This window comes from Strix aluco, chromosome 1 (genome assembly GCF_031877795.1).
Source record: "Strix aluco isolate bStrAlu1 chromosome 1, bStrAlu1.hap1, whole genome shotgun sequence".
Classification (NCBI taxonomy): domain Eukaryota; kingdom Metazoa; phylum Chordata; class Aves; order Strigiformes; family Strigidae; genus Strix; species Strix aluco.
This window is the reverse complement of record NC_133931.1, coordinates 55,460,993-55,483,028: the sequence shown is the minus strand read 5'-3', so window position 1 is coordinate 55,483,028 and position 22,036 is coordinate 55,460,993. Positions and strand designations below refer to the sequence as shown.

The 22,036-nt window shown below is 39.9% G+C and overlaps 1 protein-coding gene across 4 annotated transcripts in view; it reads left to right on the top strand.

Annotated features, from left to right (window-relative positions):
- The first annotated feature begins 494 nt into the window (after window positions 1-494).
- The window catches only part of LAMA1 (laminin subunit alpha 1), a 101,697-nt gene continuing 80,155 nt past the window's right edge, over window positions 495-22,036 (top strand). For all 4 annotated transcript variants that reach the window (XR_012622992.1, XR_012622991.1, XR_012622993.1 and 1 more), the window contains exons 1-3: window positions 495-643; window positions 19,119-19,289; window positions 19,634-19,746. Coding sequence is in view for 1 of the 4 variants with exons in the window: in XM_074821632.1 (XP_074677733.1) it covers window positions 622-643; window positions 19,119-19,289; window positions 19,634-19,746 (306 nt within the window). In the remaining 3 variants the exon portion in view is untranslated. The remainder of the gene's footprint in view (window positions 644-19,118; window positions 19,290-19,633; window positions 19,747-22,036) is intronic.

Genomic DNA, 22,036 nt, shown 5'->3' with positions numbered 1-22,036 from the left:
CACCAAATAACCTTACTTCACTATTAACTCCTGAAGAGTTAAAAAAGGTAATAATTTTCGTAAAGTTGGCCAAATGTAGGTGATGAGTCCACATTTTTGTAGAAATGTGCAGCGATCACACTGCAGTAATCTGTTGCAGCTTTTGCAAATAGTTTAGTGCTGATATTCTAGCTTTTACATACCAAGATGCCTCTAAATATGATCTGCTAAAATGCATATTTTTATATCGGTGATCAAAGATACCAGTATATTTGGTTGAGCCTAAACCACCCCTCCTGAGGCTATTTAAATTCATAATTATATTTTTCTAGTTGAAAGATCAGGTCAAGACCATTCTTCCTCTTAGATTAAGTTGATAGAAATTTTTTTTTCTCAGCATGAGAGCACAGATCATCCAAGGAAGGCAGCAAGTATCAAACCCCCCTGGTGGATAACTGCCTTACAAAAACCAGAATTCAAGATAAGTGATCCTAAAACAATGTGAAGAATGCGATGCAGATGGGAATAGCCATGTTGCTTTTGCAGAAAGTAAACAACTGAGGCTCAAACTTGTAAGCATCGTGATGTAAAAATACAGTTTGTGCTGAGGCTGGAAAGATTTTTCAGAGCTGTTGCAAGAGCATGGGAGAAATTTGGTGGAAAGGTATCTTGGCATGCCCATGGAGAGTACCTTGGTAGAACTCTCAGCATTTCTTGTTTTTCTGTTCATTCCTGCTTTTGTCCTGGCAGCAGATGAGGTAACTGGAGCGTGCGACAGTTGCAAGGGTCTGTCAGAAAGTGCTGAAGTCCAATCTAAGAAAGAGAAACACAGAATAGTAAAGTCACTGCACTGAACAACTTTGAAGGTTAATGATTGGTCCTTTCAGCCTAAAGATTAATATCTACATACCTATAAAATTTAGTTGGTATTTTAATTGCAGGTGTTTAATGTTAAAGTGTCCCCATCATGTTGAAAAGTGGGTTTGTGTTTTGTATCCACTAATGGAATAACTTCATGAAGCACGTATCACCAATGGCCGGATCCAGATGAGAGTTATTTTACAACCTCAGAAGCAAATAGCCATTTAGCAGCTTTGCTCTGTTGGAATGCATTCTTAATTATACTGGAGGTAACAGTGATACAGGTCTACAAAGTAGAAAGGGAAATCAGTTAATGGTTTTGCACACTATTGCCTAAATTTCATAAATTTGATTCTGCTGCTCTCAGGTGATTTTTTTTTTTTTTTCTATAATTAAAAAAACCCATCCTGCTACTGTAAATGTGTGGTTATGGCAACTTTCAAGGCTGTAGTTGTGGACTAAATGTTTCCTCAGCTGCATCTCACCTCAGCTTTTTGTGAGCTGGTGTGCTGTAGTAGCCTACTCTGTTGTTTCTGCCTGGGGTTTTGGAATCAATAGTCTGTAAGTGCTAATGCTCAGGGGATTGAATGGCCCCAGGAAGGTGCCTGGGGTGCTCTGTCTGGGCAGAGCTGAACACAGGTATTTATCAAGCTTATTATTTGGGTTTCAAACCTACCTTGCTTCAAGAATCTGGTTTACTAAGTATGCTTAGGCTATGACTAATACACAAATTATGGCATTATGGTCAGCAACCATGTTTTTTTACTGAAACATAAGTGATATGGTTTGCTTACAAATCAGATTCTTAGAGCACTTGCCAGGAAGTGGGAGATTTAGGTTAATCTCCTTAGTTTGAGATGGTTTGAACCCACATCTCCGATTTCTGAATAGAGTGCCATATTACCAAGTTGCTCTGACAGGTAATGCCGGGAGAGGAAAGTGTGTACGAAATCTCTCAAACCCTGTGTTTGAAACTGAGTTACTGTGCAGCGAAGAATGCAAGTTTAACAGTGCAGAAGGAGAATGGTCAAGAAAAAAGTTGATGCTGTAGTTGGATTGTTAGGGTACTCAAAGATGGAAAGAGAATCAAATTGCAGGCCTTCGTCCTCTTAATTTGCTTGTTGCAAGTGTCAGTCAGGCATCTGAATTCAGGAGAAACTTTTTTTTGGTCTGCTGTTTTTTTTTTTTTTTTTTTTTTACTGGGTCACTCATGCCTGTCACCATTTGGCTGGATGACTCTGCATCCCACTTAGTGGAGAAGGGTTTTTTGGTGCCTAATTCAGCTAAGCTAAAAACTTTGGCAGATTTGGACAGAATGGTATACTTGGTTTAAGTTCTCACTTTTTCCCCTGTGTTGGATTATGTGATAAATCTCATGCCCACACACATAGAGGAGCAAGTAGGGCAACCTCAATAACGAACTCAGAGAAATGAGCCCCTGGCAGGGCTGTCTCATGACAACCATCACTGTGAGTTATGGGAGCAGCTCTCCCAGGCTTATGGAGTAGTGGTCTGGTGACTGACTACAGGGGTATGGAACTCATTATGGGATGCAGGGGAAGAACATTTTGGCATTGCACAAGATTTATTTTGGGATGAGTAGAGGAAGGGCCAAAGACAGGGAGAGGGAGTGCAGGGATCAAGGTGTTCTAGGAAAGAACGAGTTGGGGAGGGGAGGAAGAGGGGGAAGATGTTGAAGAAGGCCAATTGGCTGTAAGCAGGTTACAGGCCAATATGCTTGTCACTCTGTGCTCCATATCTCATCAGTATGTGTCCTGTAATGAAGTACCTCATGTCCTGTCTTTTTATTAAATTCTTTCTAACTGTTCTCCTGGGTGAGGGTGTCTCTGTGCTGTGTGTGCAGAGATGTAAGTGCCAGCCACTGGAGAGGGGACCACGAGTCACAGGGGCCTGTGTGTCTCGGGTGCCCATGGCTGGAGACAATGGAGCGTGTGTGTGTTGTGTGGGTCTGTGTGTCAGCGTGCAGTCACCAGCAAACATCAGGCCAGACCAGCCAGTCAGTGGGATGGGAGGCTTGGGAGCCAGGTATCAAATCAGCTGTCATTTTGGGATGGATACAGGAGAGACCAGAAGGTCTGCAAGTTGGCTGCTGGGGGGAGCAGGAGATCCTTCTCTGGATCTCCTGCTATTGGGTAGACCGTGGAGTTTAGGTGCCAGCCAAGAGACCCGTCTGTGTCAGGCAACTGGTGACAAGAAGATCCAGGGCCAACTACAAGGTAGGCTGAGCATCTTGGCTAGTAACTGGAGGGGCCCATAGTGGGTATGTGGTGGGTGTGATGGGGATGGTGGTGTGTGTACAAGGCAGTCTGTGGACCTGTGGCTGGAGTGGGGCTGTTGGCCTCAAGGGCTCACATGCCCAGGTGCCAGCAACAGGGAAGACCTGGGATTATGGGGGGGCAGTTACTGTATAGACTGAGTGTCCAAGTTCAGCTACTGCAGGAACCCTCATTGTATATATATCTGTACATGAATATGTATTTTTTACTTAAGGTCTTTCATCCTGATCAGCTGGAGCAGGGAACAGGATGAGACCATTGGTGGTGGTTGCATTTGTTTCTGTCTTTGTTGATCTATGTGGCTGGCCAGATGTAGATGCATATATGTTGCATTGTGTGTGTGGCTATGTATGTGCCTGTTGGGAATACATGCTCAGTTTTACTACTGACTGGTCCTTGGGAACATGGAGCTGCAGCAGCTGCCTCTCTGTTGGGCTACAGGACTTGACACACCCCAGCAAAACAATGTAGAGAGCAGATGTAATTCTGGAGCTCTGGGCTTTTGTGTTCTCTGACACGGTTTGGCTGTTAAGGCCTTAGTGTAATGGACTTTGTTCTAAATAGTACTCTACAAAAGTCAATTTTAGATGACCTATGAAGTCACCTCAGAGACGTCATTGCATGTCCCCAGGAATGCTGACTTTGTGGGTACCATTGTGTCAAAATGATAAGGCTCCCTAAATTCATAATAAGCATCACATGTTTTGAAACCTTAATTAAATAGAACTGGGGGTTGATCATATTAGAAGGAATTGGTAGTGTAGGAAGAGTAATGTAAAAGGTAATGGACCTCAACTTGGTGCAAATTTTGCTGATTGAGATCTGACTTGAGGATGGGAGAGAGGAAGAGGTGCATGAGAAATTTCAGTTCTTCTGGTGGTCTGCAAAGAACATCTTGGACGTTCTGTGGGGAAAACGTTGTGCTTGGCCTTCATTAGAAAGTCCTAAATTAAAAATCTGCTTTGTGCTTTTCCCTCACTTATTTTAAAAGAAAGTTAGCACCAACAAGTCACAGACCACTTCCTCTTTTCGCAGAGTACAAAGGTATGTGACAGAAAAATCCCATGAAAGCATTCTAAGCAGACTGAAGATTAAGATAAAAAAACCCCATTTGTCTGTCATAAATATTTTCTCCATTCCCTGAGGGCTTAGAAAATGCATCTCTGGAAATTCAGGACTATCAGTGTGTGTTGATCAGTTGTTGGTATTTACAGCAATCTCACACAGGATCTTCACGTGGGGTTTGCTGCCTTCTCCTGTGTCTATTTTTTCTGTCCTCCAGGCATCCCTTCCTGACCAAACAGAGGAATAGTGTGTTGGAGAAGTTTTGCAAGATGAGATTGGTTAGGTCAGCTTGCAGGAATTGTGATTTGTTAGTTGGCATAAACCTTAGGTGCACATCAATCAAACTTGCCATTTATGTATGTTTTTAGGTACCTAGGTGATGTCTCAGAGACTGTGTACAGTGCCTCTGGGCACTAGGATATGGCTGAGATTTGAGATGAGCGCTTCATTTGCTTGTGGGTCAGAGCAAAAAAAGGTTAGGAAAGGTTAGGTATATCTGTTTGGTTTTTTTAGTTACTTTTGCTATTTAAGGACTTTATTTTAATGATTTCTCAATCATTCTGTGTTTTTTTTAGAAGGGAAAAAAAAGATTTTGTCCAGAGATGTAATTATTTTATACACATTTTTGGGTATTAAAAAGCTGTATACATCACAGTTTTACAGGAAAAATAGCAGATTTATTTTGTAGTTACAGTAGATATAAATAACACTCCAAAAATTGTAAAGCATAGAAATGTAAGGCTATAAAAATACTTATTATAGTATAAGTCTTCAATATCCTTATTACAAAGATATGTAGATGCATGTAATTTAGACTTCCCTTCCTGATGTGAAACAGCAGTATTGATTCCCGAGAAGTTTTCCATTGCATTGCTGGCAGAGCAAACCATGCTTATAGGATGCTTTGATTTTACTTGAAAACCTGATTGTTTTTTAAAGTCTTCCTGGAAAATCACTACTGCTCTAATGGTCATGTGGGTTCAGAGGGCTATTGGAAGGTGTGGGGGATGCATGGCAGTCTCACCTACTGGTCTACCATTGCAGGCTGTGTAAAGCAGCAGCTGATGTTGGTTGATGGACTAAGTCTTTCTGGGCTGTTCCTACCAGGCAAGGCCATGAAGATCCCACTGCTGCTTTGTGTAGGCAGAGTGGATTTCAGCCTTTAGCAACTCCTTCTCTTTTATCATATTTAACTTGTTAGCTTTTGATGATTTTTGTTTTGAAAAGTAACAAGTCTGTCAGAGATATTCCCTAACCAATTCTTCTAGATTAAAGTTTCAGATTTGAAAGTTGTTTTGCAAGCATAATGTAATTCCTTTCTGTGAGCTCATTTATTGTGCTGTGAGATCCAGCCCCCCTCTTGATTCCCGCATGAGAATAAAGGTTAAAAAGCTGTTTAAGAAATGGTCTTCCCGAAGTGGAAACTTTATTTTCCCCTTGGCTCTGCCTGCATTTTTACTGCTGTTTTGCTCCAAAATGACCTTGAAGATAGGCCCATGTCCACTGCTTCCTTTTTCATATTTGTTTAAGCTTTTATTTGCTGAAAGGCTGAGAGGACAGGGCAGAACCTGTATAGGTAATTTGAAACAACTATAGTATTTTGATTTGACTATTGTATTACTAATTTTTTTTCTCTTGGACCTGATGAAGCAGGAAGTTTTTAATAGCAAAATTCTAACACTACAAATCAGTTGACACAAGTCATGTTGGCTGTAATAAACCTTGGAATTCAACCATTGAGCATAAATGCAAACTGGAGCTAGCACTGATGCTCGCTTAGATTAGTATTGATAGGGTTTTTTTTCAGGTTTCTGAAAGCATAACTGGCATTTTGCCTTCTGTCACAAAACTCATTTGATCAAAGAAGTGCATAAAGAAATGTTTGTGTGGTAAGAAGAAAACACCCAGTAGCAATTGGCCCTTCCAGTACAGCTTGATTGCGGCTGAATACCGCCCTTCCAGGGAGGACTGGAGCAGGGGTCCGAGTTGTCCCTCATTTTGTTTACATGGGCATTAACAGAATGAGCTTTGTAGCCCTGGCACAAGGTGGTGGGCAAGCTGGGTGCCAGGGAGGATGGCAGGCTGGGCAGCCTGGCTGTACCTGGTGCTCCTCTGCCATGCCCTACCCAGGGCAGAGGTGCTGTCAGGCTGGACGGAGCCTGGCTAGTCTTCACTGACTTCTCAGGGTTATTCCAGATCCATCCAGGAGTATCTGGATAGTTTGTGAATCGGTGAGAGTCTAGCAGCAGCAGTAGGCCTGTGCTTGAAAATTAATGGAATTACCCTTCCCCATTTCTGGCTGTCAAGAAAACCAGCTCCTGAAGGCCCTTCACTACCAATAGAACTGCTGAAGAGCGTCCACTGTTTTTTCTTGTCTAGTTTTCCATTACAAACGTTTCTCATTCAAATGCATGAATAGCTAATGTGTGTTTTGTTATTCTCCATGCCACACCATTCATATAGTTTACTTGTCTTTACAGTGCTGCCTTTTGTGCATATCTTGCACTGTTGCAAGAGGGAAGGGCAAAAAAAGGCTTGTAACTGTGTGCTAATGCTTCTGATTGAGTTGCTTTACTGGCTGAGAAGGGCTAGATAACAGAAGTCTGAAGTAAAAGGTTCTTTAAATTGTCAGTATCTGTGGAAACCCCGGTTTAAATTAGGGTTGTGAAATACATGCTGTTGAAATTTCTAGGATTCCTTCTATGTGCTTTAGCTTGTAGACTCTCTAAAGTGTGTACTCAATGACTTCTAGAAAGCATCCTTTAAAATACACTGAAGAGATAAAGATTTTGATGGGAAAATGAAGGCTCAAGTGAACTCCACTCACTTTAGCAGAATTGCTGTGAATTTACATTTATCTACGGACAGTTGTTCATTTATTCCTTCAGTAGTTGCTAACTAATGTATCAGTTCAGTAAGGCTCTTTTTTAATTGCCCAAGTAGTCCAATTTAGTTTTATGGAGTAATATATCTAATTTACGGGACTAAGAAAAACAGTTTTACAAACAGAAAGCAAATTTGTCATGTATCTAGAACTCCATGATTTGTGAATAAAACTGGGTATTTTTAAGGGTTGTTTTTGGATATTAATAGTAAATCTCACAAAGTTGATCAGAATTTTAGAAACCATACTTTTCTTTTTGTTAATGCAAAAATGTGAACTTGTTACTGCAATGGACTTTAGAAGTAAACATGAATTTTAAGCTAAAACAGGAATAATTTCTTCCAAGCCCTATCCCAATTTGTCTTCTTGAAGTAGGTTTACAGTATGTCTGCCAATGTCCTCCAGAGCAAGTTTGTCATTGCTAAAGGCATGCAGCAAATGCAAATACTAGAATCAAATGGATGACCACTTTTTACTCAAGAGTGGTCACACAAGGGACAGCTCAATTTCTTGCATATTTGATAATATTGTAATGGGGACATTGCAAATTGAAGAAATGATTCTGCAAAGGCCAGTGCAGGTTTTCTGTGAGGTGAAGGAGACTGCTCTTTGCAAGCAATGAGAATGATGTATGTGGCTGGGCATGGAACTTCTAAGATGAACTGCGAGATGACTAAAGGAGAATAGATCTTTCAGTAGCAATGAGTGATAGTATATGATCTGAAGGCAACAATGAATCAGTAAGTACAAATCATGACTGCTGCTGGAAGGTTGTATTCAATGTGTATCTTTGGCATGGATCAGAGGTTGCCATGCTGGTGTTTAGCTCCAGTGATATGTCAGGTTGCTCAGAAACTTTTTACTGTGGGTACTTGGTGTAAGGATCTGCTATTGCTGTGCTGCCACAGCTGATAGTGGTAATGGACAAATCCAAGTTTGGGTATCTCTGGTAGACTGAGAATTCTGCTGTAGTGATAGGGCAAGAGGGTAGGAAGGGGCTTCTCAGGGGTGCAGTGTCAGGGAAGAGGTCAGGATGTTTGCCCCAAAGAAGAAAAAGCTTCCTGTATATCCCATAGTACTGACTGATGATACAATCTCTCTCAAAAAACTTGAGCAGCCCTTCTCATCTTTTCTGTTCTTAAGGACAATGAGAAATAAGCTGCCCACTCTGCAGCTCTACCTATGTGATTGCCGCATTTCCCACAGTAATCAGCAGAAATGCTTGGGGTATTTCACGGAGGATCCAAAATGTGCCTTGCAATATTTTAGTGTCGCTGTAGCATTGCTGAATTTTAAATTAAATTACTTGAACTCTCAGTCCTGGTCTTCAGGCTGTTAAGAGTTTTCTTTAAAAATTGCCCTTTGGGCTGAAATGCATCATTCCTGTTTTCAGGCCAAAGGCAAAATACTTTCAGGACACTTGATTAAAATTCCATGCAGCTGGCTGAGTTATTGAGCATTGATGGCAATACAGAAGAGAACTTTTTAAAAAGTTTGCAATATTTGTTGCTTTTTTACCCTTTTCTTTTTTGTGTTCTTAAAATTACACCTTTTCAGGAATTTATCCTGTGTGACACAAATGCTTTTGATTTTCATGAAGGCATTTACTGTAAAACAGTAAAATGAGGATTTGATAGTGGTGAGGGTTTGAAACATAAAAAATGTGCAACTGGTGACTTGATATTAATATTTAAAATAGTTGCAATATGTGCCCTCTACATTTGTTAACCTGTGTGCCTCAAGACCAGTAGATGTAAGTAAACAAAGCATGGTGACTTGCAATTTTACTTTGCTGCCTAGAGTAAAATGTCTAGAAAAAAAGTAGCAGGATATATTTTACTTTTTGCTAAGAGCAGAAAGCCACCTCTATAGCACATTGAATGAACAGTTGGATATAACTGAAGAAAACCCTATAGAGGCTATTTTCCAACTAACCATTTAAATAAGAGGTGGTAAAATCTTGTCGGTGGAGATAAGGGAATGATCAAGTTTTGCATGTCTTCAGCGTTACACAGTTGCAAATCCTTTCATCTCCATTCAAGCTGGAGGAAATGCGCTCCCTTCTACCCAGGAAGATCTGGCAGTGATACAGGGCTGTATGTGCCCTGGTAATGGCTTTGTGCCTGCTGGAATGAACACATTTTTCTTCTGTTTCTGAAAAAAACACATCGTTGTAAAACAGGAGAGCTGGTAGTTCTGAGGTGCCAAAAACTCTTCAACTTGAAACAGGTTTTGTTCATTAATGGAAAAATTCCACTTATTTTAAATAGAAACTTAACTTCATCTAAGACAGCTGCCATTTGTAATATTAAGATTGTGCATTCATATTAGGAAAGTGATTTTTTTTTTTTCAAGTTAGGAAAGTGAAATTTTGGTTTTATATATGGCTGGTGAGTAACAAACTTAAGTGAACTAAGTGAAGAATACATTTCAGAGTTCCTTTGTAGTGCAGCCACTTGCTGGAAAACTTCATTTATGATCACAAGGAGATGCCAGCTGCCTCAAGGGGTCTTTCTTTATGCTTACACAGGAAAAGAAGTGGTAACATTTTGTTTGGTTGTGATACTGAGTCACACTACAGAAGTGACTGGGTCCAAGCTCAGGTCTCTTAGACTTTGCAAGTGAGAAACAGAAATTTAGAATCAGGAGAGAGCTAATAGATACTTGGGTCATAGCTTATTATTTATTATAATAAATGATTCAGTGTGAAGCCTAAAGCTGCACATTTATGCATGCAAATTTAATTAGGATTAAACCCAGACAGGATTTTCATTTACAAGGAGGACTGCTGGGTCAGGTTGAAAACTGGTGATAGGACAGAAGTGCAGGGTGAGCCGTTACCTATTAACTGTTGAGGTCCTTATAGTAAAAGGAGGGTGGGGAGAGGAGGGAAAAGGCTACTTTAGATCCGTCATCAGTAAGAACAAAAATGTTCTGTCTTTTTGATACTGGGACAGATTATAAGAGACAAATGGCTGAAGTCCCTAGTCTTTGACATGCCAGTCACACTGCCAGTACTGCTGTCGTATTGATCTAAGCTAGTATTGTGTCTTAGGCTGCATGTAAGCAAAACTGACACTGAAGTATTTAATAGCTGTGGTTTGTGTTTACTTCAGGTTTGAGTGAAAGTCATTCCCAAGATTAAGGTGACTTCAGGAAAAATAGCTAGTGTAATGCTAAAAGAAATAATAACCCCCAAACCACCAAACAGGATGGTGTAGACTCCTTAACATGTGGAAAAAGCTTTGGGTGAACAAGAAAGAACTAATTTCATGGTCTGGCAGGTTTGTTGTTCTTTGGCAGCCTGCCCATCTGTCAACTTTTGGCTCTTTTGCTTTGGTGTAAATGCTGTGACAATTTCTAGGCAGATTCTTGAACAGGCCAACACCATACCAAAAAACCCCAATGCTTGCAAGACATGATGTGATGGAAGAAATATTGATTATACTTTGAAAATTCATCATATATGGAGAGAGTACTTGCTAATTACCCACCTTTGACATCAAGTTGTACTGTCTGATGCTGAAAACTACCAGGAAAGCTAGTTTTCTTCTTACTGTCCCTTAGTTCTGATCAGCAGTAAGTTGCTTTCTTTCAGTATTGAAGGTATTAGGAATTACTGTCATAAAACTTTCTGATGCTCTTTTATCCCCAAGAACTCAAACTTCCATATTTTTTCCCTCAGATCTCTGAAAACTGTGAAGGACCAAGCCATAATACTAGAAACCACATTCAGGGCTGTGATGTAAGCTATTAAACTTACTGTATTTATCCACGTTTTCTATTCTCTCAAGACAGTCAGCTGAAGGCTGTCAGGGGTGATGCTTTCCCTTTGGGAAACAAGGTAGCTCATTTGTAGGAATCTCTGGATGGGACTGAAAATCAGTTGCTCAAACTTCTTCAGTGTTAAGCATTTGCATGATGACGCATGTCTTTTCACCCTTATCCTCTCTACTTCAATTTGAGTAGGTGTTGTGACATAGTCTCCATATGCTGTACATCTACGGTTGCAAGTTCTGAGCATGAGAGGGACTTGAAAGGTGGGACGTTCTAAAGTTTGCATTAGCTAACTTGTTAACACTTTGCTTCATAATCTAAAGGATATTGTTTTAGTGTTAATATTCAATCTAAACTAGTATCCTACCCATCAGTGGTATTAACCTCAGTACTTTGTGTAAGAAAATGTTAGTTACTGTGTAACTAATAGAGGTGGCAAACCTCAGTTTCCTGTGAAGATGTATTGCTTGGCCTTCCTTTTTTCTGAACATTTAATCTGGAAGTCTGGATTTTCTGTGATAGGCATTTTTCAGTGAGTTTAATTCCCTGATTTTAACTCTCTATCCTTCCAATCCTGCATATTGGGAAATATAGCATCTTGCAGTTCAGACTTAATTGAGATGTAATGCTTTCTTCTCTCTTCCTTTACCTTAGTTTTGCATTGCATTCATATTTAGCATGCTGCTTCTTACACTTTGAAATTTTAATTTTTTTTAGGATTCAGGTTTTCTGTGCTTTCTTTTTGGAAAAAACATTTTGCTTTATTCAAATTCTCTGCTGCATTCTGGCTGTCAACCTGGCTGTATATGCTGGTGTTTGAGAGTTTTAAGACATGCAAGTTATGCCAAACTCTTGCTCTTTGACCTTCACAAACTATATGGAGGACACTAATGGGGGGAGGTTAGTACAGCTGATGTTCATTCTTGAGTGAGCAAACGTTTGCCTTCTGTGTTTGCAGTCTAAATTTGACAGAATGTTATTAATTCGCAGTGTTATAGTTCTTTCCAATACATTTCTGAGCACTGAATGCTAATTAGCACATCATCTAGCCCAAGGCAGACCACAGTAGGTAAATGCCTGTTGCTGCAGTACCCTGTCTGCATTAAGGATCTCATTAATAATGCTGAATGCACATAATCAACAGCAGAAAATGTCTGGCAGAGAAGCTCTTTGCCATTTGGACAGAGGAAGGGGCAAGGTTTGGTCTTCTGTAGCTTGTTTGTGCTCTAGCAGCTTGCAGGGTTCAAGCAGAATGTTTTTGGTCACATTAACTGCTGGATTTTTTGTTGTTTGTTCTTCTGGTGCTCCAGTTGGATTGTTTAAGGGTGATTTGCAAAAGCTTGACAGAATCAGAGCTGTAAAATAATCAGCAGATTGTTCTGAAAGCAAGTGCTTATGAGTGTTCCGCAAATGGCTGCAAATTAATCTGTTTTACAGATAACCCCAGCTCATCCCAGGGCCTGATTTGAAGTATACTTCTCTTTCATGACTGACTGGGCTGCAGTACAACAGAAAATGATATTTTATTTACCTTAGCATGCAATGGAAACCGAGCTGTAGTGCTTTGAAAAGAAAGCAAAATTTATTCTTGGGTGTGTTAACAAAACTGTCAAGAATTTAAGAAATTATTCTACTCCAGTTAGTGCTGATGAGGTCTGAGGGGCTGCACTGTTGGAGAGATGCAAACTGCCAAGAATTGAGAAGGATAAGAGGTTTAGAAAATTGACTGTGGAAAGATTGAAAGGGTTGTTTACTTAGTCTGGAAAAGAGAAAAGGGTGTGTGATAACAGCCTTTCAGATAATCAAAAGCTGTAATCAAGATCCCGAAAGATCACGAATGCAGCGAAGAAGACAAATTTTTGTAACTTTTAAAGTGCTAAAGCACCAGAATAGACTTATCAGGGGTGTTGAGGAATATCCCTCATTGGAAGCTCTTGAGAACAAACTTAATATGTTTTTATATTGAAAACTGATTGAATTAAATAAACATAATCTTCCCCAGCTAGTATTTCTGTGATTAACGTATTACTCAGCTTTGCTCTACAGTGTGAGAAGAAATAGAGAGCAAGTTTTAGGAGGTTGGAGTCTGTCATGATAGTAAAATTTTGTTTTAATCTGAAGTAGTTTAATCTAAACATTGCAAATTAAAGTTTGCAGAGGTTCTGATAATAAAACCATACCCCTTAGTTAGCTCCTGTAAACGTTGTGTTGTGCTAGCAGAAACTCTCCTCTCTGTAGGGCTTCAGAGAAATGAGTGATCAGTTTTCTAAATAATTTCTAACTAGTGGCTTGCTACCTAAGCCTATTGTGTAAAGTTGTAGTGAAGCTTTCAGCTTTTCAAATGGGTTGGTGCTACAGTTAATGCATATTTTTAGGCAACGTCTCCACAAAATGTATTATAAATAGCAGGTTGAGTGTTATACCCCAGGTTTCTTGCTGACTGTAAGAATAGGGAATTAATGCCTTAATTCCTACAGTTAGAAGCTAGTGATTTCAGCCCATTTGTTTGAGGGAAATCAGCCTGGATTTTCACTGTGATTTTCACATGATATACACATGAAACTGTATAGAAAAGGTTAAGCTAGGGACATTGTCTGGTAAAATATAATGAGGGTAGATCTATTGAGCAGGCAAGGAATCTGAACTCAAGCCCAAAGGTTCCAGGGCTTTTATTTAGTAAACTCATTTAATCCAAAACTTGAATAAGACAGAAAAACTAAAACAAATCTATGCTATTGAAAACTGTCTGAGAATGTTGTAAAGAATGTGACCTCAACTTCTGCAGCATAATACTATTACATATTTTAAACATTCTAATACTCTGTGACATTTTATTACATTTTGGCCTTAGTGCTTTGTGTTTTCCTGAAGTGGTGCATAGTACTATTCTGAACAACTGTCACTGTGTCCTCTGTAAATATTTTCAATAAATGGAGGATCTATTGCTTGTGAGCAAACTTCAACATTGCCTGCTTGTTATGAACCGCTGATTGCCTTAACATTTTTAAAAATGCTAACTTGCAAATTAGATTAGACCCCTTCAAGTATTTCTGTGTTCTGAGAAATGACACGATAAAAAGCTCATTGTTACTGCACACATCAGCTCTTTATGTTTTTTAAGTCACATCTACTTTGTTCACTTGCGCATTACTGCTTTATTACACTCAGCACAAAAAAAGCCAAAATATTAGGGGAAAAATCAGGCTGTAGTTGGGAGCCTTCATTGTATACACTGATGAACAATCCAGAAAAAAATTGTCACCTTCTGGATTCAGTTCTTGGCTTGATTCAGGTAATCTCTTGTCTTCATTTCCCATCAGTTTTTGTCTTCTGATTTCTTTAAATAAAAAACCTCCCAAAATCAAACCCCAAAACAAAAAAAAAAACCCCAACCCACCCAACAAACTCCTCCCTAATTTATTCAGCTTTCAGGGGATGTCAGACACATTAGTAAATATGGATTCAGAGGGAAGCTGTCTTAAAAGTGTCCTTCCTGTAAGATGTTTTGTCATCCTCACTGTGTTGATCAGGATACCAACAAATATTTTCATCTTTATTGTGCTTATTGAACATATTTGCTGAAATAGTGAAGACCATGTAAAGCGGAACTCTCATATCTATCCTTCTGTTTGTACAACTGTGTGTGTAAAAGAAATTTAGTTAATCAGCTAAGTCTTTGCTAGGAAGATTGTTATTCTGGGGAATATTTCCCTTTCTCCATATGCCATCTGTAAAAATTGAAGTAGTACAGTTTCACCCTGTCTGTCAACTCACATTGTGACAATCCATACAGTCAAACATAGTCAAAACCACAGACAACGTGGATTTTGCCAAAATGCACAAATCCACTTCCCTTCCACCTGAAACAGAACAGTGATGAAATAACTATTAATTTCCTGAGTGAAAAAATTATTAACTTGGAATGGTATTGGCGTTTCATTCAGATCTAGCCGTACAGAATGCAGGCAAGGGTCCTAAAACTGACAATACTTTTTAAAGATAGGGGAAAATAAATATGTCTAAAAAGCCTTTGATAAATGGCACACAAATGCATGTGGTTTCCATTAGTGATTTGTATGTGCTGTGGTCTGAGCACAGAGAGTAAGTCTAGTGTCTTTGGATTGCAGTGATGCTTCTGTATGTGGGCAGGCTATCGGAGCTAGACAAAATGTTAAAGTCCAGAATATGTCAGATCCACTGTGCAAATACTGTGGAATTGATCTGCTCATGTGCAGTAAATCAAGTGTATCCAGAATGTATCAACAGATGTGGATTGGCCACAGCTGGAGTCGTCCCAAATCCTTGAAATTCTTCTTGGTGAAAACTTCAGGGGTGCTTGGTAGTCTATACCTATAACAAAATAAAAAGTTATAAAACCACAAAGAATTAAGTTGAGTCTCCAGGGAAGATGATGGTAATTATATCTGCAAAGGGAGCTTGTGAGGACTTCTGACTTCAGTAGAATAATTTCCAGAGAAGTGTCAGCCATGCATTCAGCCATAAACTTTGTAATAGCGAGATAGCTCAGTCCATGATGACTTTGTGTGAATTGTCAGCACTTTGACTGCTACAAGCTGCATGCTCCAACTATCCCCATTCATTTTGAAGGATGAAAGTCCATAGGTATATTAGCACATAAAATAGAAGTTGACTGCCTCATCTACCTGAAAGCTCTTTGCCTGTCTTCCTTTTCCCTGGCGTACTGCATGCTGACCACCTGTTCATCATTTAAATACATTACAACTGGCTTCATTATGAACAAGCCTTTTCCCTGACTTTTGGTGAAACATTAATGCTGTGTCCTTCACCATAAGGTTTGCCTGCTGAGCTATACATACAAAAATATCTAACCTTTGAATTCTTCCTTCTTGTGATTTCTTTAGGAATCAAATGTTGTTGAGTGTGAATGTGACAAATTCTGCCATATCCACATTGCAGACCACCTTATTAGGGATTTGATTCCCTTTGCCTTCTCTGAGCTTAGGGCATTTTGCCCCTGTAGGAAAGCTCTGAATGATACAATTCTGGCAGTACCCACTCAGGTTTTCAGTTTTCCTGTAGCTGAGTTTTAGTCATGCATCCGGCTAAAACCAAGTCCTTGCAAATGAGCCACTTGCTTGAACATCTAATGAAAATATTGTGCTCTGCTTTTGTGCTGAGCTATAGTGAACCAATTATTATTCTTTTTTAAGGTCAAATTAGTATCTATACACTATTCATTTTCTGGTTTGGGCAGTGCCTAAATCTGTGGTTTGGGGCAAATGGGCAGTTGAGTAGCTGGAAGAATCAAGTTAAAGAATTTACCTTACCATGAAAAGAGCTGGCCAGCAGTTAGAAGTAAATGAGTAAATGTGGAGCATCTAAGAGCGCTTGAACTCACAATTGTGAGTACCCAGCTTTTCTTAAGAAAATACTGAAGAGGAACAATGTTCTTTAAAGACACAACTAATTTATTTGAAATTTGTCTTTTTTCCAGTTTGTTTATAGCAGATAATTATTGTTTCTTAATAAATCAGCTCCTATACTAAGCTCAGTCTCCCCTGAAATCAGTGGCCGCACCTCTGCAGATTGCCTTAAAATCTGATTGTGTTAGTGAGAATCAGAGGTGAATGTAATCAGCTAGGATTTGAAGAGATGCAGTACCTTGCAGGATGAAGCTAACAGCCTCTTGCTTTTTATTTGAATCCTGGGGCAAAACTCCAGTGGAACTCAGTTGCGTTGAAGTGTTCTTTCTTCCTATCTCTGTGGGATCCAGAAGACTCATCATGAGACCTTAATGTTACCATAGCTTTATTCATTGCATTATCAAGCAGCAAATTTATTAGAAGTCAATGAGATGCTTGATGATGAGCAGACAAAAGGGCTGAGTCCAGGGTGCATGCTGTAGTGACTTGAGCTTGGGGTTTTGGGATGAAACTTGGCCAACACAGCACTTGCCTTAAGCACTTTTTCTTCAGGGCTTTGCTATTCCTTTGGCACAAGTCTGTTGACTGAATGTTATTGTAAGCAAATTCTGTTACTGTAACAGATGACCCTGGAAAGAAATGACAAGGTTACTGTGTAATGTGAGTGAAGGTGATAAATGACCTGGGAAGTAATGGATAGCTCTTGAAGACTAGCTGATAGACCCCTGTGTGAACAGTAATGAATACTGAATAAGGAAGATTTTATATCACTGGAGCGTAATGTAAAAAAGGATACCCTCTTCCACCATTGAGCTTTCTTGTCCAATAGGAAAATGGAGGGTGGCATTTCTGCTTTGCCTTCAGCTTTAGGTCTGGAGCAATACTGTACCCATACTCCATGAGGTCAGAGAAGACTGTGCAGAAAGCATGTTACTGGCAGAAGAGCCTCACCAAAATGGTCAGTAGGATGTCTTCAGTGTCCTCGTCTGCATCAGATTTAGGTATAATAAGAACAAGGCATATGACCTAGTCTGGATTTAACTTAAATGAAGCCAGGATTCAAAAAAATAAAAAGCTCCATCTCCCTCCTGTTAAGTTTCGAGTATAGCACAATTGAAAACACACTGTTTGTTATTCATACTGTGGTGCAGAGCGTTAGGATTTAGCCACATTTTCAATAGCTGAAGTCAAGGTTTAAATAGCACTAAAACTTTTCTCCAGGCTTTCCAGGGTAATACGATTACTGGGCAGACAAAGACACTTTAAATTAAAGGAATATTCAATGTTGCCTTGTTGAGATGGACAACTGAGAAAAGCAAAATATTAATATTACAATATTTTAAATGTATGTTGTAGATTAATGAAGTGAAAGAATTCATATATCTTTACTAGTGAAAAAGGCATATATTTTCACAAATATGACTGGATTTTTTTTTTGTTTGTTTTCAGAATTCCTTAGAAGAAAAATGTGATTTTAATACCTCACTGTTGCAACAGTAGCAATTCTTGTGTCACTGTTAATATACCATACCAAGGTTCTAGCTTTGATTTCAGCCTGTAGTTATTAATCTCTAAAGACAGGTCTCTTTTTTTCCAAAATTGTTTCTTTTTCAGAGTTGCTTCTGAGTAGAATGGAGTATCTCTGTTGTACCATAACCATGCAAAAAATAAAAGCTTTCTAGCTCAGGAGGGTAGGCTGGAAACTGATAATGACATTGCTGAGAAGCTGTGCTTAACTTTGTCGCATGCAGTATTCTTTACATTTTGTCAGTAGTCTTCAAGCCGAAGTTAAACTTTTCCCCTTCTAGAAAATACTGAGGATTTCCAGTCCAGTAGCAGTGATCTTGAAACACTTAGTCTGTTTCATTATTCCAGTGCCCAAGAGCAACACCATTTGAAAGTACAGTAAAATGCTTGTGTAAACATTAATAAGTGGCAAGAAAAATATCCTTTAGGTTTTATACAGACTGCAGAAAAGCTCAGAACAAAGGTCTAAAGTGCAGTCCTTAAAACTTATGAGCCTGGACCATGTTGTTCAGGATGGTGGCATTGCTGCTGTAGAGAGTTCCTGTTAAACGCCATTTTCCACACCAGCCCAGTGCATGCTGTACAGTTCCTCCTTGCTTCTGGGAGCGGGCCAGTTGTCCTCCTGGCTTTGATAAATTCACAATGTGAAGAGAAGGTTTAGTAACTCGATGAGTTAGGTTACTAAGTCTTGGGTTCCTCAGCAATAAAGCATGCAAAGGTGGAGTGAAATAAGAGGGTTATTGCGGTTAGGGTGCCATGAGGGCCAGGGGGGCTCCCTGTGGGTCTGTCAGAGCAGGTCCTGGCAGCCAACCCCTGTCCCACTGCCCCAGCCAGGAGCAGGGCAGCCAGAACCTCTGGGGCAGCCCCAGTCCTGGGCATCGGGCACCTCCCTGGGAACAGGTCAAGGTCGAGCCGAGACGTGGGTCTGTGGGTGGGTCCAACTCAGCGGGCCCGTGACCGGGCAGGGCTGTGGGGAGCTGGAGGCTGGCCCTGTTGTGGTGTTGCTTGGGTGGGAGCTGATGGCCCTGGGGGGTGCTGAAATGGGGCCATGGGCAGGGTGGGGGGAGCCCTGAGGGGCTGAAACAGGGTCCTGGGCTGTAGGCAGGGTTGCAGTGCCCCAGGGCTATGATGATTGATGTGCTGGTGTCAGTGTGGTAAGAAAATCTTTTCACAAGATAAATTGTTTTCGTTGTATTTTTCTGTATCTCTGACTCCAAGCTAGAAGCTTGTCATGAAACCACATATGTTCAGAGACCTGTCTCATACCCATGTCTGTATTTTGCTTGCCTTACAATGTGGCTGATAATCATTATTTCTTTCAAGGCCTGTTCCCTGCCATTTTGAACCTGGCCAGCAATGCTCACATCTCCACCAATGCCACCTGTGGGGAGAAGGGACCAGAGATGTTCTGCAAATTGGTGGAGCACGTCCCTGGTCGGCCCCTGCGCAATGCCCAGTGCCGTGTCTGTGACCACCACAGTGCCAATCCCAAAGGCAAGTTTCATGTGGGGTTCTTTTTGGTTTTATGAGTTTGTGTCATTCTTTTTGACCCTCATGAATACAGGGTGTATTGGGGTCAAATACTTTTTACTTGTAGTCTCTCTGCTACATGTGTGAAACTACCTTTAAGCAAAGGGCTGACAGAAAGTGCGAGCACCTTAAATTACCATTAAGCACCGCAGAATCCAATGACAGCCTTTTGTCTGGAGGCAGATTTCAGCTTTTACTTCTTTACGACAGGAAGATATTGTGCACAGTGTGAAATGAAGGTGCTGGGTCAGAGAAAATGCAGTGAGATGTATTTTCAAGAGATGTTTAACTTTTTTGCTTTAAAACAGAGCAGCACCCAATTTCCAGTGCAATTGATGGTACCAATAACTGGTGGCAAAGTCCCAGCATTCAGAATGGGAGGCAGTACCACTGGGTCACCATCACCTTGGATTTAAGGCAGGTGAGTAACATTTAGGTGAGCATCATTTAATGTATGTAGGATATAAGCCAATGTGATTGGTTGCAGTTGTTCTTTGTTTAGATGGCAGGACATTTAGCAGTTAACTATTTACTAGCATGTAGTTAAACATGGATGTTAAAACTATTAATGAACTGATTGTAAACAGATGTGTTTTTCATTTATTGTTCTAAAGCATCTTGGAGACTTCATTCCTATCAGACTGGAGTGGAAGTGACTATGTTTGTAAGCATATAGGTCACATGTTGTTGTAATTCATAGCACAGTAACAATTGTATATGTGTGGATGAGAGTATTTACGCAGGCATTCCTTCTGTCTTAGTAACCTTCCTCTGCCTGACCCTGCTGTCTTTTCCCTGTAGCCCTCTGATACTGTTTTCTTCCACCTTTGATTTCGTGCAAGTTACTTGAAGTCTGTGTTATCAAAGACTTATTTTCAAGCAGCAAACAGTGTTTTCAGGGTATTGTCATAAGTGCAGATTTTATACGTGAGGATGCAACTGCTTCTGTTTATTAATTATAACTATCAGCCTGTTACCTGAGCATTGTACATTTTCTTAGTAAAAGCGTAAATGATTTGGAGTAGGACATGGTAGAAACATTTGACATTTACTGTAAGAAAACAGAGCACAATATACTTCCAAATACGAACTCTTGATCCATAGGTATTGTAGCATAGATACTGAGTTTCAGAGGAGGAGAGAAAGATAAGTGATGGGAGGATTATTGTATTCACAGTAGGTCTCAAGTTAAACTCTTCTGTTTAAATTTCTCAGTATTTTTGCATGTTTATATTAAATATGTAAACCTGTTAATGTAACGTAATTGTCAGATTGACGTGTAAAATGTCAGAAAGTTCAACTGCAGGATCTCCAGAACCCTGGAAACACAGACTTTCCTCAGTTGAGGGATATCCTTCAGGACTAGAAAGCAAAACACGCATGAAATGGGGCAAAGTTAGTGCTGCTGAAAGAAAAATTGATTTACCACTTTCTGTGCTTCTCTTCTGACTGATTCTGATCACCGTCTTGTTGGAAGGAGCACTGGGAAGAAATGTTCTATATTATACCTTCTGTGAACTTTTGCTGTCAGTTGTTCTGAAGAGTTGGGGATTATATCTCTAAACCAGTGCTTTCTGATCCTGGGGAGGCTGGAACTGTCTGGGCAGAAATTGGTTCCTCTGTTTTGGCACTTTATGGCAAAGCTTGGAGGGATTCATCATTCTTAGGCAGGAGGCTGCTAAACTGCAGATCATTTGCAGATTATTAGTTTGTCTGTTAGACATGGAAGAATCAGAAGTCTCCAACCCTGCTCCAAGAAAAGACAAAGTAGTTTATGAAGAAAATGTATTTTTCTTGTCTTTTTCTTGTTGCTTTGCTTTGAACAGATCTATGGGTTGACCTGTCTAAGCTGTTTGAAAATCATAGCTCAACAGCCCATTATTAATATGGGGATGCTTCCAAACTCTGGAAGAAGCTTTGTTACTACCTAAGAAATGCATACTTGAGGTGTAAGTTGGTAACAAGCTTTTGCAAGATCTCTAAACCTTGCTTGAGAGTTATTTTAAAGATTAAACAGAAGGTTTAACTTTGATGTTTTAAAATGAAGCATAGGTTAAACAAGTGCCTAGGTTGCTCTTTAATTAGAAAGCAGAACTGTTAAGAAAATAATCACAGGGTATCTTTTGTCAGTGACAGAAGGTAAGGGTAGGACTTGTTGTTTGAAGAGTTGGCTTTGTGTTTGGTTTGTAAATGGACAAACAGGAAGGAAAAATGAAGGAGGAGGGAATGCCTTAGTTTTTATCCTCCTGTAACATTTTCACTTTGGAGACAGACCAACTGAGCTGCCTTCTAAATATTTTATTCTCCAGCCTTAGTGTTGTTGATGTTTCACCAAATACATATCTTTCCTCTCCTGACCCATGCTCAGTTTCACTAATTCGATTTGAAAAGTTTCCCCCAAGGGGCCTTTCTTCTGTTTTCCTTGGAGAGTTTGAGAGAGGGAAGGCATCTAGGGCTATGCAAACTGAATGTAAATTACTGCTCTGTGAGAAAGGATTTGCTTAATAGAGATCACTTGAAGTCAGTGAGTCATTAGAGCTGACTTGGTGTGCTTACTTTAAGCGAGTCAGCACAAGTAAAGAAAACTTTCACAAAAGAAAGGCATATGAAGGACCTTAGTGATTTTAGTAGCTGTTTACTTCATAAATTTGCTTGAGAATGAGTTAAAATACTCTTCTAGGACCTTTAAAAGTACTCCTTAAAGTCAGTAC